General features: G+C 37.1%; 1 protein-coding gene across 3 annotated transcripts in view; it reads right to left on the bottom strand.

Moving 5' to 3' along the window:
• Positions 1-19,539, bottom strand: part of LOC108050484 (AF4/FMR2 family member lilli) — a 69,448-nt gene that overhangs the window by 9,236 nt on the left and 40,673 nt on the right. Inside the window, exon 1 of one of the 3 annotated variants that reach the window (XM_017132190.2) lies at positions 678-1,369. The exons of 1 other annotated variant lie outside the window; for it this stretch is intronic. In XM_017132190.2, coding sequence (XP_016987679.1) covers positions 678-814 — 137 coding nt within the window. In that variant the 5' untranslated portion in view covers positions 815-1,369. Of the gene's footprint in view, positions 1-677; positions 1,370-19,539 lie in introns of those variants that run through there. One more of the 3 variants, XM_017132192.2, reaches the window with a different exon arrangement.

Below are 19,539 nucleotides of genomic sequence, written 5' to 3'. Positions count from 1 at the left end.
GGGTTATACTTCAAAAATATTGTTAGTTTCCCTTACTAAGAACTATGGTTATTTAAAATTCTTGTATTAATGCAAACCGTATTTGTAAACAAATATGGTACATGTTCGTATTAGTGGTAATGTGGCGAAAAAGACTTGTAGTTATACTAAGGTTTTCGACCATTTGATTTACAAAAAAAAAACACTTTACAAAAGATAAGAAATATTTGTAATTAAAAAACAAAACAATGTTTTTTCTAGAGAAAAAAGGAATTAATAAACATTTTTTTTTAATATTTTGTGCAACTTTCTGGCACATTTTTTACGGTTACGCCTCACCTACCCGGTTTTGTTTTTTGGTCAATATTTAACCCACTTGTGCACATGGGTGTTGTTAGGTGCCAATAGTTTGACAAGCATACGATGGGTGTCTTTGGTTAGACATGCACTCACGCAAGCACAGTTTGATGGCTATGAAAGCGTTATTTGTTCTTCAAAAGGGGAAGCGGGGTTCTTAAATTTGTGCAAATGTTTGCATTTGATTTTGTCTGGTTTTAAAGTCTAGTAGTGGTAGTGGTGCAGACATGCTTGAGAACACAACAAATATATGAATGTATGAACAGCGACGAAGAGATAGACAGAGACGGAGACGAAGACAGACACAGGCAGAGCTAGAGTGCGGTGACTCTAAAACTTACTTATAATTTTGGCTATACAAATTGTTATTGTATTGCTGTAGTTGTTCTTCTTGTTGTGGCTGCTGGTGCTGAAGAAGGAGAATGCTGTTGTTGTTGTTGCTGTGATGTTGCTGTTGTTGTTGCTGCTGCTGTGCCATAACGCGCGCTTAGTACAAATAAAATAATTAAATTATCCTCAGCTGAGAGGGCACATACAGACAGGCAGACAGACACACGCACACAGCCAAAGAAGAGGGAAGGGAAAAGGGGAAGGGCGGCGGATTGGAAGGGAAATTGCAAAACAAAACTTCTCCTTTCTTTTCCTCTCGCTCTTTAACTATCTCGCTCGATTGCTCGTTTATGTTATCGTTGTAATTTTGCGACGCTGAAACGTCGCTTTGTTGTTGTTGTTGCTGTTGCAATTGCAATGGCAATTGTTAGTGCTGTTTCTGCTCTTGTTGTTGCTTCTCTTGGTTTGCTTTTGTTTTTGCGCTTGCAACATTTTGGTATTCTGCAGTTTGACAAGCACTACGTTGTTGCTTTTCTGTTTTTTTGTTGTTTTTTTTTCCTTTTCTACACGCAGACTTTTCTCGTAAATGCTGAATTTGATTTGTTTTTTGGGTATTTTGATCGTATCTTATATAGTCTTTTATTGCTTGAGTACGTCGCTAAAAGTGTGTGTGTGTATGTGTGAGTAGGAAAAATAAAGTTGCAGTACCTGAAAAATAGAGCGGAGAAAAGATAAAAAAATTAGTTGCCTACTTCTCAGAGAAATTTAATTAATTAGAAAATAACCGAGAAATAAGCGATATTGTGATATACTTTTTTCATAAAAATACTATTTGGCATACGGCTCGTATAAGTAACATTAATAAAAACTTTGAAACACTCATACGCAGTGTTGTCCAAATACAATAAATTTAAGAGCAATTTAATTAACTAGAAAATTACCGAGAAGTAAGGGATATTGTGTTATCATTTTTTCACAAAAAACATACATTAGAAAATGTACCCCCAATCAAAATTCTATTTGGCATCTTTCTCGTATAAGTATTTTTTCTGGAAACTTTAAATCACGCATACGCAGTCTTGTTCAACTACAATAAATTTATATATTTTTTATTTATAAAATAACCGTGGAATAAGCGATATTGTGTTAACTTGTTTTTTATCACATACATTATATAATGTAGACCTCAACAAATTTGTATTTTGCATACTTCTCGTATAAGTAATTTTTCTGGAAACTTTGAAACACTCATTCGCAGTGTTGTCCAACTACAAAAAAAATTGAAAGTAGCAGCCCAAAGTAACCGATTGAGTTGTTCTATGTTATGATTCTGGTTGGGTTCACCCAAGCCCCACACATAAGTACTTGTATCAGGCAACAGTGAATGTCACTCGCCTTCTCATTATGCAAACGGAAACCGAACTACCCAAACCCACCCACATATGGCTGCAAGGATTATGGCCGACGCACGTCACACTCCTGTGTCCTCAGTTCTCAGTCCTCATTTAGAGAACTTGCCACAAGAACTGGAAGCCGAGAACCGAGGAAATGCGGCATCTGCTTGGCTTGGCTTGGAGTGCAGCGCTTAGATACACTTAACCCGAGACTGGCAGAGGACAACGATGTCCTTTTGGGCGTATTCTTATGGAAAATTTGCAACTTGAACTGCACAGGCTAGGTGAATTAAGTCCGGAAAACTCGGTTACCAAAGTGCCTTGAATTAGAGTGGGTGTCGATGTTTTCTTTTAACTTTTAAGTGAAAATTTGAAAACACTTTTTGTTTCCGAAAAAAAACAAGAAATGGTTTCTTTTATATTTACGAAGAATTAATGACTCACACACGCCGATTTGTAGTGCTTACAATCATCATAAGCTAAAATTACTAGATTTGATGGTTGAAAACACTAATATTTTTTAAATATAAACCTTCAGCTATTAATCACCTTCTCCGTTTATTTGTCCAAAACAAGACATGTAAAAAACAAGCAATACTTTCTTTACATTTCTATTTAAACCATTTATCCATTTCTTAATGTAAGCGCTCAGATGTTTTTTTTTTGTTGACACAATGTACTTTTTATTTATGAATGAAAAACGTGTCAGTTAAATTAATTTTTTGGTCATAAGCGACAGACGCACCAAGTTGACCCTTTTTTTCCTACCGCTCAGTCGAAAAAGGGGACAGACAGAATGACTGACTGAACGCGAAAGAAGTAGAGTCACAAATCTGCTGGCTTTGGGCATTCAGTTTTGTGTTTTTTGCCTGCTACAATTTATTTGTCTTATAAATTTTGTTAACATCTCAACTGAGGGAGAACCAGAGAGGCAAACATTTAATTATTTTATTTCAGAAGAACTTTTCCTACCCCCACAGTGCTTGCAAATAGTTTATGTACGTCACCGAAAATAAATGGAAGTCGAGTCCCCGCAGCCAGAGCAAAAGCTTGACAAACTTTCTGATGTTGGCTCTGCTGGGCCGCCTTTTTGGTTTCTGGCTATTGCTTAATTTATATGTATATGTATAGCTGACTGTCCAGGACAAAACCACTGAACTCATCCGACGAACCACCCAAAAAAACCACCCAAACCTTTCCCGTCCTGTGTGGCTGTTTTAATGTGCGTCCATTTAATCTAAAGCTACTATAATTTGTCCTTTTCTACTCTGCGTGTGCGTTTGTATTATTGTTTGTGCGTTTCGGCATTTGGTATATTTGCGTTTTGACTTTTGCTTTGGTCTAGGGATTGCAATTTTAGTGGACGTATTTATAAATAATTTTCATAGAGCATTCAAACAGATAGCAAAAGGAACTAATCTGATCCTTTAACTGGTTGTGAAAACACAAAACAATATTGTTACGGATAAAGCTAATATTAAGAAAACAATAAAATATTAAGATAAATTTGAGATTAAAATGTTAATACTTAAAGCTTAATACTTTTAGCATAAAAGGATATTAAATTTTTTGTCGAGAATAAAAGGAAAGAATACGAAATCATATAAACTCTGCTGTGTATTAGGTACACTGAAAAAAATTCAACACTGATTTTTAAAGATTATAGATAAGGCATCGAAAAAAATATTCTCTAACCAGAAGAACTTATTGTTTATTTAGAATTGTTTACATTAAAACCTAAACTGAATTCTTATTATTTCATCGATGCATTCCCAGTGCAGGCTCCAAAAGAGGCAAGTTCACACTCAGAGGCAGCCGATGACGCCTGCGTTGGGGCATATGTTATGAAATTTATGCAAAAATGTTTCAGGAGAGTGGTCCCCAACACCCCATTTGGCACTTCTATTCTTCCTTGCCAAAGTTCAGCACCATTCGCGACGTTATAAATTCTTATTTGTTTTGTTCGTCGTTTTCCAGTGGGTTCGTTGCTCTATTAACATTTAAATCGGTTTTGGGGGTGTTCAAAAAAAATTCGTTTGTGTGTTTTCTATAAGTTTGGTAAGATGGTGTGTGCTATGTTAAGAAATGTTGAAGTAACAAGTTTTAATGGAATATTTTTTGATAAACGAAATAACAAGTCTGAGGAATGCTGTTTGTCAAAGGGCCTTTTTTGTTTCTGGTTACTTTCATATCCAGTTATCAGATCGTCCAATTAATTACTCAACCAGAAAAGTAGGATTTTTTTCCTTTTCTTAAAAGATGACCAAAAGAATAGAATCTCTTTTGGTTTCGTTTTGATGATCCTTAATGGCAATCAGGTTCACTTCATTCATGGCTGCTGCAGCCTGCTCATCGTGAATCATTTAACAACATGCACAAACATTAAATTACGCATGGAATTCCTTTTTACCGAGAGCGCCCAGAAAACCCAGAGCTTCCCGACACAGGCAATGGAACACAAGACACAAGGCTCTTGGCATAGAAAATTCAATTCAATTCAAGGGGCAACGGCAGGGCAGGCGCAGGACGAAGGCAGGATGAAGACCAAGGCAGAAACGAACGAACACATGCGACTAATTTCATATTCATATGCATATTTAGACTAACTACCAGCCGAGGGAGGTGGCTGCAATACAGAGCCAAGAGCACAAGATGATGACGCTGGGACAGAAAAGAGCTGTGGAATAGAGTGGGCTAACAGCAAGGAAAGCAAAAGGCAGTCACTGCACACATTGGCACGCCTAATTTATAACACAAAAGTCTACTTAACTCCCCTATGGAAACTACAAGCAGCGATGCCGCCGCTAAGCCGCCAACTGGAGAGGTGAAAATAAAAAGAAAAGGAATCTAGGAAGTCCATTTCGGTTGACCGAAGCATGGAATACCCATGAACAAGGATATATGTCTATGGATATATTATTGGATATCCTCAAAAATTTTAAATTTTTAAATCATAGCTCCGAATTGAAAAACTACTGAATAAAATAAGTAGACTTCATTAAATCTATTTCAGATTATTTCATTAGTCAACAAAAATCCCGCTCGACTTTTCTTAGAAGATAAGTTCATTCAAAAGAATTCACGGTTAGTTTGATTTATTTCTGAAGGTCAATAAATTTTAAGAAATAAACTTTGTGTGCCAATCTAAGTGCTAAGTGCTTAGCTAAGCCAACTTTTCTTTTTAATATGTCCAACTAAATTAGAATACCTTTGACAAGGGTATTCTATACAGCTAAGAGGAAACAGATAGCAAGAGAGGGGGAAGAAGCTAGTTGGTTGAGGCGGGGGGATGAATTATCCCCATTTTGTTGGGCAGTGCATAAACAAAGCCAGGTCTGCTCTCCTCGGAGTGTGACCTGGGTTGTGTGTGTTGGACAGGATTTATTATCAAATGGGCGCCATAGACTAACGACCATAGCCACAGTCGCTTTACCTCACCGTGTGTCCTGCTGCCACCACCCCATTTCCCATTTCCCACGTCCTGCCTCCCGCTCCTCAACACAGTCCTTGGATGGCACCGAGCACAGTACTTTCGTATGTCTGTACAAGCAAAGTCAACAAATTTTATGGTAGTCATTAAACTTTCTTTCAGCAAAGCGCCTCAAACTCGAATTCAACTTTGGACTCCACTCGGTTTAGGTGGGTTAATTTATATCTTTAAGGTCTTCCACCTGCCGGAGGCGAAAGAGATCGTTTGTGTCTCTGGGTTGGAAATTTATTTAATTAATTTGAGCAGTTTAGCTTTTGGTCAAGTGTAAAATCAATCTGTTTACTAGAAATGTTAATTCTTTATAAATTGAAAATAGCTTTAAAGGGTCCTCCTACTTTTACTGCGTTTTATAAAGTAAAGTGCACAAATAATTTGTTTTAAAATTGTAACACCACTTTGAATTTATTACTCAAAGCCAATTTTCAAAGCCAAATTATTGTCGTTTAATTGAACGCTTTAACCTTATGTTAACAATTGGCTGCACTCTCTATATTGGGCATATTATTTTTGCAAATAGAACGACAATTTGTCTTTCAATTAGCCTTGATTGAGTTGATTCGAATTGCCTACTTTTTTGGATTGCCTGCTGTTTCCAATCAATTTCATATGCACACGCATTCGAAAAGCGTGTGGGTTGGCTTCTTTACTGTCAAGTTGGTTTAATTTGCATGGATATACAAACGTATGTACATAGTGGACAGACTATTATCTGCACATGCAGCGTTTATCTGCTGTCCGGACACCTTGACTTGTCCGGTCCGACGTTCGTTTGGCTTCCAGCTAGCTTTCAAATACAAACAGCTCGGTTGGCTTCATATTGATGCTGACGCATATTTCCTGCTTCATTAACAGCGACGCCGCCATAAAGTATGCTACCGTACGACGAGGGTCTAAAAAACTGCATTGCGTTTCAGCTCTTACTTTTATCGTTTTTTGTTCCCACCTGGCGTTGGCTTTTAACGAGACGTCGTCGTCCTAGTTCGAGCTCCCCTTCCACCTAGTTAAGTCCTGTCAGAGTTTTCCCATCTTGCTGCTCCACTCCGGCATCCACAGTGGGCCTCTGCCGGCTGGCTGCCCTGGCCATTTGTGTTAGTTGCTCCATTTTAGCGTATTCCTTTTTTACCTGCTTTGACTCCTGGTTGTTAATACTTTTCCAAGTTAGAATTGCGCATTGAACTCCTTCAATGATTTTTCTTATTTATATTAAAGTAAATAACATTAAAGGCTTTTGAAAAGAGATTTATAGTCTAACAATTGTTCTGCTTTAAATATAGAAGAAAAACAGTAGAATGCTCTTGTGGTCGATAATGGAGCTTTAGGTAGGTAAAACACCGCGAATTTATAAGCATGAACGTGGAATTGTCACTTTAATTTTAGTACTTAATTTGTTTGCTTTTGCTAAAAATAGAGTATTTTATGTTTACCACTCTTTATGGAAAAGGTTTTCTACCTTCTTCCTTAACCCAAGTTCTATCCGCATATCCCTTCTAGTCTTCACCTAATTCTTTCCACCGGTTTTCGTTTTCCTTAGAGCATGGTTGCACTGTGCTTGGTGTTGCCGGGTTTTGTTGTTATGCTCGTTGTCCGACGTCTTGATTTGATTAAAATGATAATAGTTTTAGGGATTTAACTTAAATTGATGTGGGTTACAGAGTCGAGAATGAAATCATTACTGCATTTTGTGCGCAATGCTGCTTTTTTGTGTAAACAAATTTCGGTGTTTAAAGAAAGGGTTGAGATTCCACAAAGAGGGATGAGCAACATAAAAATTCCATTAATAAAATGGCATAACATTTGCTACAATTTCCTCTTTCGCCTTAATCCTTCTCCTTGTAAATCTATCCCTTTCTCGGTGGATCTGTTAGCAAAATTGCACTGCTCGTGGCCACTGAATCAAGTGTCTCAAATTGCCAGGCTTTAGATATGAAGGTAACTTTAAACGAAGGGGTTTGAATCCAACGCCCACAAGTGCTGGCAATAGCCTAGGGAGTAGGAGTTGTGTGCAAGTGAGTGTGGGCTGCAACATCCTGTGGTTAACCGCCGGTATTTTTACACTTCCCCCAGGTCTCTCAAGCCCCGCTGATATAGTGTAAGCGTATAAAGCAATCGTGCCGAGAAACCTGAATTACAAGAAAATATTTCCTTTTATATATATTTAAGTATCTATTAGGCGGTAGCGCAATTCATAAATAGATTTCAATCCGCTTAATATAATTAATAAAGTTATTTATTGACTTCGTACAAATTTTCTTGACTACTGGGATTAAAAGGTATAAAAATGATCAGGAAACTGTTTTTGTGGTGGGCATCAGAAAAACTGTATCTTTTAAGTGAAGGTAATAATTAAATCAGTGGTGCAATAAGGGATTTACAAGCAAGTTTATGAAAACCTAGAATAATGAGTGTTGAAGTGTTCCTGATCTGATGCAAACAAAAATACCATCAAAAGGATATATATTTGGTAAATTTCTTAAAAAGGGACCGATGGGAAACACTTCTTTCCTGTAAATATTTAAATTAATTATATATATAATATTAACATTATTAAAATAGGGACAATATTTCAGAAACCATTGGTATTGGTATTGGTAATATCTTTAAGTTCTATGAATTGTAGAGCAAAGGGAAAATATCTGTACATGAACAGGACGATTCCCAATAAGCTAGCACGTCCATTGGGTCAGAATAACGCCCATTCAACCAACGAGCGAGCAGCTGTGCCGTCTAAAACAAAAACAAATCAGAGAAATTGTTCAAGTGAAATGTACAAAATAATAACAGTTTAAATTGAAATTGCATTGTTGCAAGAACTACAAAAGCATCGGGGGAAAAACAACAGTCAGTGAAACAAAAACCATCTACTTCTTTTTTCATTATTTCCAACAAAAGCCAGTGACGAGCGACAAAAGTTTTGCGGTTGGCAACAATTGTTCGTTCCACTTTTTGTTGTTGGCGCCATAGCCACTGTTGATTGCCGGTCTACAGTTGGACAAGCACTGTTTAATCAAACTGAACTAACCAAAATGGCCAATTTCACTGGAGTCTCATCTGGCCTGCTGATTTTTCTATTTTTGTATACAAGTTAAACAATCCTACAATTTTGTTGTGCATATAGATTTATGTTATTTATCAAACAACTTTATATAAACAATACAAAATCAGTTAAAAGCGACATGTAAATGTAAATAAGAAAAAACGACGAGATATCCATTACTTACTGCCCGGTTACCAAAGACGATATGTATATATTTAATATTTAAGTGTATACAACTGGGTATAATGTTGGGTATGATGATCTAAGCTAGTTCGTATTTTAATCGGACAAATAAAAAAGGAGCACCTTTAGTGATATTGTACCTCTAAGGCCTAAATGAGTTCCTGTTGCGAACTCTGCTGACTGGTTTCCGTGACTCCATTTGAAATAAATGTATCTAAAGTTTAGTTGGGAGTTTTATTCTTTTATCTACTGCTCTCCACCATGGCCAACAAACACATATATGTATGTACATGACTGTTGGTAGTTCTTCGCTGGCGTTTCCACTTCAAGTTTGTATGTGTATAATCTACATTATAGCATTTCGCTTTGCTCTATCCCGCTCTATCCCTATTTCACAAAAGTTTCACTTTGATAGTTGGGGTAACATTTTTTGGCGCTTTGGGTCTGCCGCTGTCGCTTGCCGCTGTTTTTGACAACTTACTCGTGCGTCGCGACCGTAGAACCACCCCCTCTTTATATGTTATATGCCCGAGCAGATATCTTTGCTTGGTAGCTGCGTTTGGCAACACATGTGCGCGAAGCCCCTTCGTCGGTCCATCTTCTTTTTATATGTCTGCCTCTTTCTATATCCCCCCTTTCAAGCTCTCCCTGTCTCATTCTAACAACATTATTTGGACTGCTCTTTTGTTGCCCTTTGGGACATTAAAGTTGTCGATGTTACTTTAAATTGTTTTTCCTTGCCTGCTTTTAGGCTCTATTGAGTGATATAAGCGATTTGTGGTTCTGTATTATTTTATGGGACTTTATTCAACTGTTTTCGTGTGGTTAAGATTGTAGTGTATTTTAAGCGGTTAAGGGCGGAACCAAAAGGTGTTAAAAAAAAGGTTCGCCTCTATTTGCTGTTAAAAATAAAACAATCTGTATTTGCTTTTCTGCAAAGCAAAGCCAATTCTCCATCCCAATAACTAAAATGCATAGAATTTGCATTGAATTTTGACCGACTTACCGGAAAATCAATTAACTTTATGAATTCTGTTATGCACAAGTGTTGCTTTGACTAGCATTTCCGTCTCAATTTTCAGGCCAAAATACAAATCAAAATATTAGGTAAGGAAAGCCGATATTTGTGGCCAGTTTACCTTGTCTGCTTTATAAATCATAAACTCGTCTAATCCCACAAGTGATACCATTCATATTTAATGTTGTTTTCATTATACAAGTCGGGGGTAAATTTATTTTGCATCCCCAACGACTGAAATTGTAAACTCAACTTGACCGCAAATCGCGTACAGCTGCCAAAATGTAAACGTAACTAATTCATCTTGTATGTGCGAAAAAGAGATGGTAGCAGAAGAAGTGACTGAGATGGCGAGACTGAGATAATTACAAAACTGATGAGGTCTCGCCGTTGTCTTCACTCTCATAATAAATTATCGCGCAATTTGTTAAGGGAAAACTATTGGCCGGGAAAAGGGGGGCCACACACAGCCGACGGGGGAAACTTTCAACAAGTTGGAAAATGGCAGCCCCAAACGGCAGAACAGCAGAAACAACTGAAACCATCAGCAACAAAGGCAATAAAAACGTTTTCAACATTAATCAATTAATTTCAATTAAATGGTGAAAAATCACAAAAACGTGATGAAAAACAATCGCTACAAACAAGTTTCTGTATTCCATTGTGTAAATATTGTGTGCAAAGAAAACACCGAGCGAAATAAAAAAGTTAACAATGAAACTGAAAAATAATTTTTGTTAAATCATTTTTATACCATTTTTTTTTTGTAGAAACAAGAACGTGACAAAAGACGAATCTAGTTCTCGACTGTACCCAGAAATAGGCTTAAATAGTGTTTCCTATTTTTGTTTTGTTATTGTTAAATTTCCCGGAAAACGTGACTTCCAGAAAGAAACCAATGTTACTGGTGTAATAAAAAACTAAATATATTTTTGATTTTATTTTTAGATGACAAATTTGCTAACTAGACTACATAAAATTGTCGTTAAATCCTTGATAAATATCAAAACAATTTAAAACACAATTAATTCAAAAAGTTCGTAAAAAATGTACAAAAACTAATGAAAAATAAACATAACAAAACAATTGACTAATTTATGATATATTTCGGATGACTCAAAAATTATGTGCATATTATTTATTAGGCAATAACAAAAATTTACAAAATCATAATAAAACAAAACTGACAATAATAATAATTCTCGTAGCCACAATAAGGAAAATGGCAAAGCAAATACAGAGAGAAGCAAAGCGTTAAAGCAAACTTTTTCTGCCCCCACTTTTTCGCGTTTCTATTTTGTCTGTGCTCCCTGTTCTCTTGTTTATCTGTCGTAATTTATTGTATTTTCTACGCTGCTTTCTGCAACATGTGCGCGCTCCCTTCCATTTTTATATTTTCTTTCTGTTTTGTTTGGGGACTCTGGGGGGGAAGTGATAAGACTAGACCCGACAACACAGACAGATATAGATACCAGTTCTTCTTTTATCGGTAGAACTATGTATATACGAGGGTTGCTATTTATATTTCTGGCCTAAAGATGAGAAAACAAATATCGATCGGTTGTATTGTTATTCACTATATTTATTGCGTTTTTCGCAACCCATTTTAAGCAACTTTAACAAGCTCTTATTTGGTTTACACTCTAAATAAAAGGTATATATATATATATATCTGGTGTACGTAAATTTTCCCAAAATCAAACACACATTTTCGTTATTAACAAGCCAGAAATTGAGTTAAATTCGGCTTGAATGAAATTTTCGTTCGGTCAACAACGGTGCGTATACGTAATGCAAATTATTTTAATTGCTTGCCGTCATGTTATTGAACCCTGCGAACCGCAGGGGTAACAAGATCCTTTTATTAGCACCCAGCTAATGTCCATCGACATCGACCTGTTGGCCAGTGGAGCTGACAAAACGGGTGGTGGGGTAATGGAGGGCGAATGGATAGATGGGCGGTGTGCAACGCAGACTGCTGTTAACAAGGTTACATTAAAAACAAACTTATGCGGACGCTTTGGCGCCACCGACACAGGATGTGGATGTGGGATGTGGGATGCCAGCAATCCCCATGCCAACGAGTGTGGGTTTTTTTGGGGTCCAGCCATCGCCACCACACGTTTCACTCTATACTTTAGACCTGACATTAGGGGTTAGCTTTTATTCGCGAGCGAACACACAACAAAACACAATTAAGCGAAAATTGCAAAGCGTTGCAAAACTCCAAAAATGCCACGGGTAGGCCGATAAAATTTGTTTGCCCTAAAAGGTAAATGAAATAATGCATATATAGCAGGAATACTTGTTACTGACTTCTGCCTGCTAGTTGTGATACCTACAAAGCAGTACGTGTTCAAACTAGTATTCGTTTATTTATCATTTATTTCCCTCTTTAACGCAGACTACTTAACTCTAGAATCACTCTCCACAATTTCCGAGTAATACCAGCAAACAGTTATTTCCGCTTGCCTTCATCTATTCAGTCTGGATTATTACAATCCTACGCTTTGCCTGTTCTTCTGTTGCAGCACTTGCAATCTGTATGAAAATTTCGTATTTATTTTGTGTCGTTATTTTTAATATTTCTGCATAAATTATGCTAAACATTTTCCATTGCATAAAATGTACTTCCTTTGGCTTGGTTTTTGGACAATATTTTTAACTAGAAATGATAAAAGGACACAAAAAACAAACCAAATTTTAATGGAGACGAAAATAAATTATAATAAACTAATAAATCTTATTGATTTTTTAGTGGGCATAAGCTAATCTATCGGAAATGTATTCGCTTTGCGTATTGTTTTAATTTTATTTATTTGGAAACTGAGATAATGGCTTCTCAGTAAAGCAGTGAAGTTTTTTGTTGCTTTAATTATCTGGATTTGTAACCCATAAATATTAATTAAATGGACTGGGATTAGCAGTTGATGCTGCTATCAGCATCACATCACACATGGCTAGCTCCAAGCAAAGTTTATTCGCATAGCTAATGAAATACCTACAGATGCTTTTCGCTTTTCCCGCCTTTTTGTTGGCATTTCCTTATAATTAAACTAATTTGCAAAGAGATTCTCTCCATCATCATTCCCTATTTTCCTTCGTCCTTCGGCTTGGCTTCTTCACTTATTTTTTCTTAATTGCGTTTATGCTTTAAGTGCTAGCTGAGGGGATTCCGGGAGCCGAAGGGTAGAAACCTAACTTGGTTTCCTAGGACAGCATGCTTACGTCTGTTCAACCACTTACTTCACTCGCTCCTTTCTTCCCAGTTTCCCTCCGTTTTTCATGCGCGTTGCGCGTCATAAAATATTGATGGCCATAAATAAAAAACCGCGTAGCTTTTAATGCGAACACAGCGCTAACGTAAACAAAATGTAAGAACAACAGTGGATATTCCTTAGTCACAGGTTATATGTTTATAAAAATCCAACAAACAGAAAACAACCTTAAATTTAACTATGTATTTTAACTATTTAATTTTCTTTTTTAGTCAAAATTATTTTTCAGGAATACTGCGATAAATATATAAATTTAAATGTAACGATTTCACTCACTAGAAAAGCATATGGTAATTTTTAGACAGTTCTTGTTGCGAAACTAAAACTTTTAGTTTATTTTAAATTTCCACAAATACACTATAAACAACAAAGATCTACTGAGTACTTTTAGTCTTTGTCCCACTGTGGACTGCCGCAGGACGAGTGGCAGTTGATTACAACCGTGGACGCTGTGGTCGCGTTAAACTGTTTGCGGTTGCCATGGCGAAAAGCGAGACAAAAGTCGAAGATGATGATAATGGAGATGAGGTTGGAGCAGCAGCACTCGAAGTGACTGGAGATGATGTGACTGAGGAATTAAGTGTCAAAACGTAGCTAAATAAATAAAGGAATTAAGCGTAAATGGGCAAGAAGTCAACGAAGCAGATTTACCGATTTTATTGGCATGCGGAGGTGTTGAAGTGCATTTTGGGTGCAAATGATAAATCAGTCAGACTTAAGCTTCGAGGAATGCATAACCATCACAAATTCTTCTTGGCGATATATACAAAATATTTTCAGTTGTTCATTTTGTCTTTTAAAACATGGCAATTTTTTAAAATGTTTTTCGCATAAATGTTTAATAATTTCATAACTAATCCTCTACCTTTTTGCGCCTCCTAATTATCCGGCAAAAAAACCAATCAAATAGCATTACCGAAAACTAAAATTAATCAAAATAATGACCAAAGCGTTTTACACATATGATGATTTGCAGAAAAAAAACCACTGAAAAGCGAAAAATAATTGCACATATTTCAAGAGAGCCAGTGAAATCAATTAACTAATTATTTAAGCGGCTTACGATAGCCACCTAGCAAAAGCCATAAATGCGGGGCGTGGCCATTGGGTAAATATGCAGCAACAATAAATAACAATAACGATAATATTATTGCGAGTATATTGACACAGGCAACGAAACATAAGTGAGACACGCCTCATTAATTTGAATTTTGTGGAAGGGGCAAAAGCGCACTGGTTTCAAATGAAATTTCCTCCTATGAGTGTGAGCTTACATCGCATTAGTATGTGAAGGCATAACCAAGCAAGCTCTCCTCGCACGCAAAATATGAAAATCATTTCGCCAAATGTCTACTCCGGTTTTCCCCTACCCCTTTTCCTTTTGGCCATGTTTTCCCGGCCAAGTGACTGACTGGCATATTGAGCAAAGCATCTTGTCAAGTCGGATGAAAGGGGATAGCGGAGGGATGAGCGGAATTGGGTGGTAAGGGGTGGTAAAGGGCGGGGGGCGCAGGGTCATGCCATTGGCCGTACGTGCGTGTTAGACACAACTTCCCCTTACAACACTTGCGAGTGGAGCAGTCGGGAATATAATGGGAATTTCAAATATGGCAAATATATAAGCACAAGGAATGCTGAAATTATTCCGTCATAACGAAGCCGATGATACCCAAGTGTTTAAATAGAAAAAAAATAATTTTTTTATTTCTTATCCTAAGCATTTTCTTATATTCAATTTGTACTTTGTTTTTATTAATTTTTATTTCAGTTGCTCTTAAAATTCGTATTATTTTATTTGTAAACAAATAAAAGCAAAATGACTCAACAATAATAAGAAATTGTTTCAGCGCACATTAATTATTCATCCTAAAAACCAGATTGAGTATTATTAAAAATTCAATTTGATTCCTAAACTCTTTTCAGTGTGCTTACCATTCATATATTTTCTTCTAAATTTCTTTTTTTTCTAGGGCACTCCAGTGTTAAGGTGTTTTCATTTTATACTGATTCGGAATGACATTTTCATTTAATTCCTAATTTTTTAAACATATTCAAGCTTTGTTTTTTAAGCAGAGTCACAGATATACCCCTATTAAGAATCCGCAAGAACGGTCAACTACTCAAAAGCCCCTGACAATGACAATACAATCAAGTGGACCCGGGAAATGCATTGACCAGGCCCAGATGCTCGTGCCAAACGGGCCTTTTGTTGCTGTCGCAGTCCTCCACATACTTATACAGTTATGCGCCTGGTTAACTCATCTTGTGTTGTCTGCCAACTTGTGTGTTTGGGTTTGGGTTTCGGGTTGGTTTTCGGTTAAAATGTCGTAGTTGTGTGTCGCTGTCTAGCGATGCGATATGTACTGATGCTTGCTGCTGCTCTGCCGGAAATGCCGTTAAATGAAATTGTTTTCGTCAAAATTAATGTGCACAACAAAGCTGGGAAGGCCAAGAACAACACACAGCAGCCAGCACGACATCGTCATCATCATGGGGTTAAGTGGATGGGTGTGTGCTGGATTTTGGATTCTGGTGGCCACACGTACGTGACAGATTTTGATGAAATTTTCGCTTCGAGCTCCTCAGCTGGGTGTCAAATGTGGGTTGGACTGGTTGTAATTGCCCGGGTAGAGGGTGAGCCATAAGAAAACGACATTTTTCCGCCGGCAAATTGAGCTGCTGGAATATTTTCGCCAATGACTTTGTGACTAACGCAAAATATGGAGACTGAATGATGTCAAAATTAGCAGGAAATACTAAAATATATTAATGACAGCATTCGCAAGAATAGGCGTAATTTTTTTTATAGTTCTACTTTATTCACTTTTAATCTAGACCAACAGGCACCGAGTTGGTCATTCCACTTAGGAATATTGTGTATTAATTAAATTATACATATACATATAGTATTTTATATTTAATTTCGGTATTTACCCAAAGGCTCAACTACACATTTAATTAAATGTATATTGAGGAGGTAATCTTTTTATTCATTTTGCACAAATCACCTACAAAGAAACTGTTGTATTAACGACTTTTTTATAACTCACAATCCCTGGAACGCAGATAATAACGAAAAAAAGGCAGGGAACCTCAAGACTGGATTTAGCAAAGAACCCAATAAATGTGCGTGTGTGGCACTTGGACCACAATATTGGCATTCCTTCACTTCTCTAAGCAAAGGTAAGACATTAAATCGCATTAGGAGCAGCATAAAAAAAAAGCCTAATTGTGAATACTCTTGTAATACTTTTCAGTCGTTTTTGATTACCACAAATTGATCATGTGTGATAAAATATATAGAGTTGAAAGGACAATAATAAATGAATCAGCCACAAAGATGGCACAAAACTCGGAAAACTTTAGTTTGCACTCGCAGCCTTTCTTTTTGTGTTTCATATTTTTCCCTGTCGCCTGACTCCGACATAAGTTTGCACCATAGAGAGACAAAAAAAAAAGGAAAACAAAACGAAAAGAGCGTTAGAATTATGACACAAAGCCGCATAAATCTTGTTGAAGATAAAAAATTGCAAAAACAAGAAAGTCCAGGGAAGTACACAGAGAAGCGGTCCAGCAAAAACGGAAAAGCTATAAGGTCAACAGTTAGGCCTATTTCCAATAGCTAGATTCGTTTCGAGGTGAGTGTCAGGTGCAGAGCTTTTCTTGTTCGCCGGCCAGGCAATTTGAATTCCTTTCTTCTGTTCACTTTCTGTTCTGTACCATCATGCCGCAGAGTGATTTAATAGAGGAGTTCTGATTGATGTCCTACAATGAAAAGCCCCTCTTGGCGGATAATTGAATTATCGATCGAAAGGATTCAGAAAGATTGGTCGTGAAGAAAAGTTAGATAAGAACAACATTCAATTATTTTTTTTCACTGAAAAGTATGAATCAGATACACATTTTCTTTTATTTCTTCCTTTTTATGAATGACTATAATTGTATTATTAAGCAGTCTTAAAATCATTGGAACACATATGATTATCGACAAATAATCATGTGCAGCCCTTGCCAAGGAAATAAGGAACTCAATGCCCTATCAATGAATTTTGTAGCTTATTGAAACTAGTGCCAGAAAGTTCGAGAGCTAAAGTTGCCAAAAAAAAAAAAAAAAAATGTATGCTGAAAGCATATGCGAAAGAACTTTTTAAGTTGGCATCGATTTTCAACTGCTTTGGTATGTTAACCCCATTTGTGTTCAACCAAAAAATGGTGGGCAACCGAGAAAACTATAGCATAGTTTGTGGCCGATCATTGTCGTGTGTCCGTTTGAGTGTTCATTCACTTGGAAGTTGCTGCGGCAGGACTCGTATAGAAAAGACAAGTAGAGCTCGACTCAACAACTATAACACCACAAAAATGCGTAGCTCAGGGCACCCTCGTTCTCATTTGCCCTTTTCCTCTGCCCAATCCCAAAATCCAGACTCCAGTGGACACTGAACTTTCCCTGGCAATACCCATGTCCTGCTCCTATATACACAAAAGGCCATTCACAGTTCACAGACCGGACGACCAAACGAAACGAGACGAGACAGACTCTTGGCTGGCTTTTTCGGGATGAGACGGAGAGGCAGGCCATAAAATTAGTATGACATGTTGACCCTGCCGAGCTAAGCCAGCAACAAGAACAACATTACTGTGAAGCAATTATCAAAATGTCTAAAGTGCTGCTGAAACACCCTGCGTATACGTAATATCACACATACGCCATGTTGTACCCCAAAAGTGAGAGAGCGAAACGAAATCCTGTTGATGTGCGGCTCAACTTGCAACTCCGTTTGACCAAAAGTAACTAGAAAGCTGAAAAAAAAAATTGCCAACTTTTTTCGGCCTTGATTTTTTTTTTTCATTTTTTTGGTTAGCCAATATTGAGTTGATATTAGATTGCTTGACTACTGGCACATGGAATGCAAGCATAGTCGAAGGCAAACTTTCTTTTTGGTTTGTTAGCTTTGGCATGTTCGATTTATTGACATTTCGGAAGCTAATAGACTGGATTAAATGACTACAAGAGTAAAAGCTCTTATTTTCAGTAAATCCAACTCATTTTTGTTTTGTTATTTTTATGTTAATTTAGTCTGTGGATTAGGTATATTACAAGACCAAAGTATTTCACATTTATAATTTCTGTTTCTTGCATATTTCTATATCGCTATCCTTTCAACCACAATTGATGAAATGGAGTTGTGTTTACTTCCCAAATTTACAACGCTCAGGTCATCACCGTGGTGAACAAGACCTCTATAAATACAGTATTAATGGCTACAAAGCCCAATTCCCAAATACGCCAATTGCAATTTAACTGATTGCACTCTACCCGAAATCGCAGCACTTGGACAAGGTGCTTTAATTGCCACGCCCCGAACGAAGCCCATTCATGGGCCATCCCATTAGCAAATACAACAGCGACTATAATTATAAACCACCCCCCACCCTCTCCCTCCCGTTTGGACAGAATAAATGGCTAACTTTGTTGCTACTCCTGCTGCCGCATCTATTTTGCCGGTCTAAATGAGTCGGGTCATATCTGTTCACCAACAATCGCTCGCCTATATATGTATATAGCGAAATGAATTTGTATTACCTAACGAAATGTAAGTGGGTTTTCGCATTTCCTTTGACCTTTGTGTTTTTATCTATCCAGACTTGATTATTTTGAAATAAATATAGCCGAACTTAGAGATATATTTAGTTAAGGTAATATTAAAAGAGTGTTTTTTTTTTGTCTTATCGATCAACAAATTTTCAAATACCCACGCCCCGTTTTAAAGTTTTTTGGCTTACAATAAAAATTCATATTGATATTTTCTTTATGCTGCTTTCTGATGTTTTATTACACCATTTGTACTATTATTTCGCATTGCACCAACATGTATGTATATCCACACTCATATTCGTCTGTAAAGCTTTCCCTCGCTGTTATTATTTCATACAGTATCCACCAGACCAAAAACATAACCATCTTCCCACACTTTCGGAAGTTTACTTTTTTCTATTTTTTCCTTTCCTTTTGGCGACCATTTACTTTGACTGGTTCCTCGTAGCCTTACACTTCTTGTTGCATCTGCTCTTCGATTCGTTTCGATTTGTAGTTGATAGCGGAGTGTGAGAATGATGATGAAATGAAAGGGGCTGGTGGGGGTAAGGCGCCGCCTATTTCATTTTATTTTACTTGTACTTTTGTCTTTCTTTTTATTTGAGTTATTTGTGCTTTTTTATGGGCCTCCGACTGCCTTTGTTACATTACTTTTTTTTATGATTTTTCTGCCACTGCTGAGATTTATTATTGTTTTCGACAACATACGTGTGTGTGTGTATGGGCGGGTTTTGGCATGTAGCTGAAGCTTTTTGTAAATCCACCAGTGGATTGGATTTTTGCCGCCAATCGCCGTCTCCGTAAGCTACTCGACTTGGTCGTCATTGTCGCCGCCATCGTCGAACAACTTCCACAGCGGGCAGAAATGATCACTTGGCTA

Source organism: Drosophila rhopaloa, unplaced genomic scaffold (genome assembly GCF_018152115.1).
Source record: "Drosophila rhopaloa isolate 14029-0021.01 unplaced genomic scaffold, ASM1815211v1 contig_2, whole genome shotgun sequence".
Lineage (NCBI taxonomy): Eukaryota > Metazoa > Arthropoda > Insecta > Diptera > Drosophilidae > Drosophila > Drosophila rhopaloa.
The sequence above is the reverse complement of the archived record's forward strand: the minus strand, read 5'-3'. Positions and strand labels throughout refer to the sequence as shown.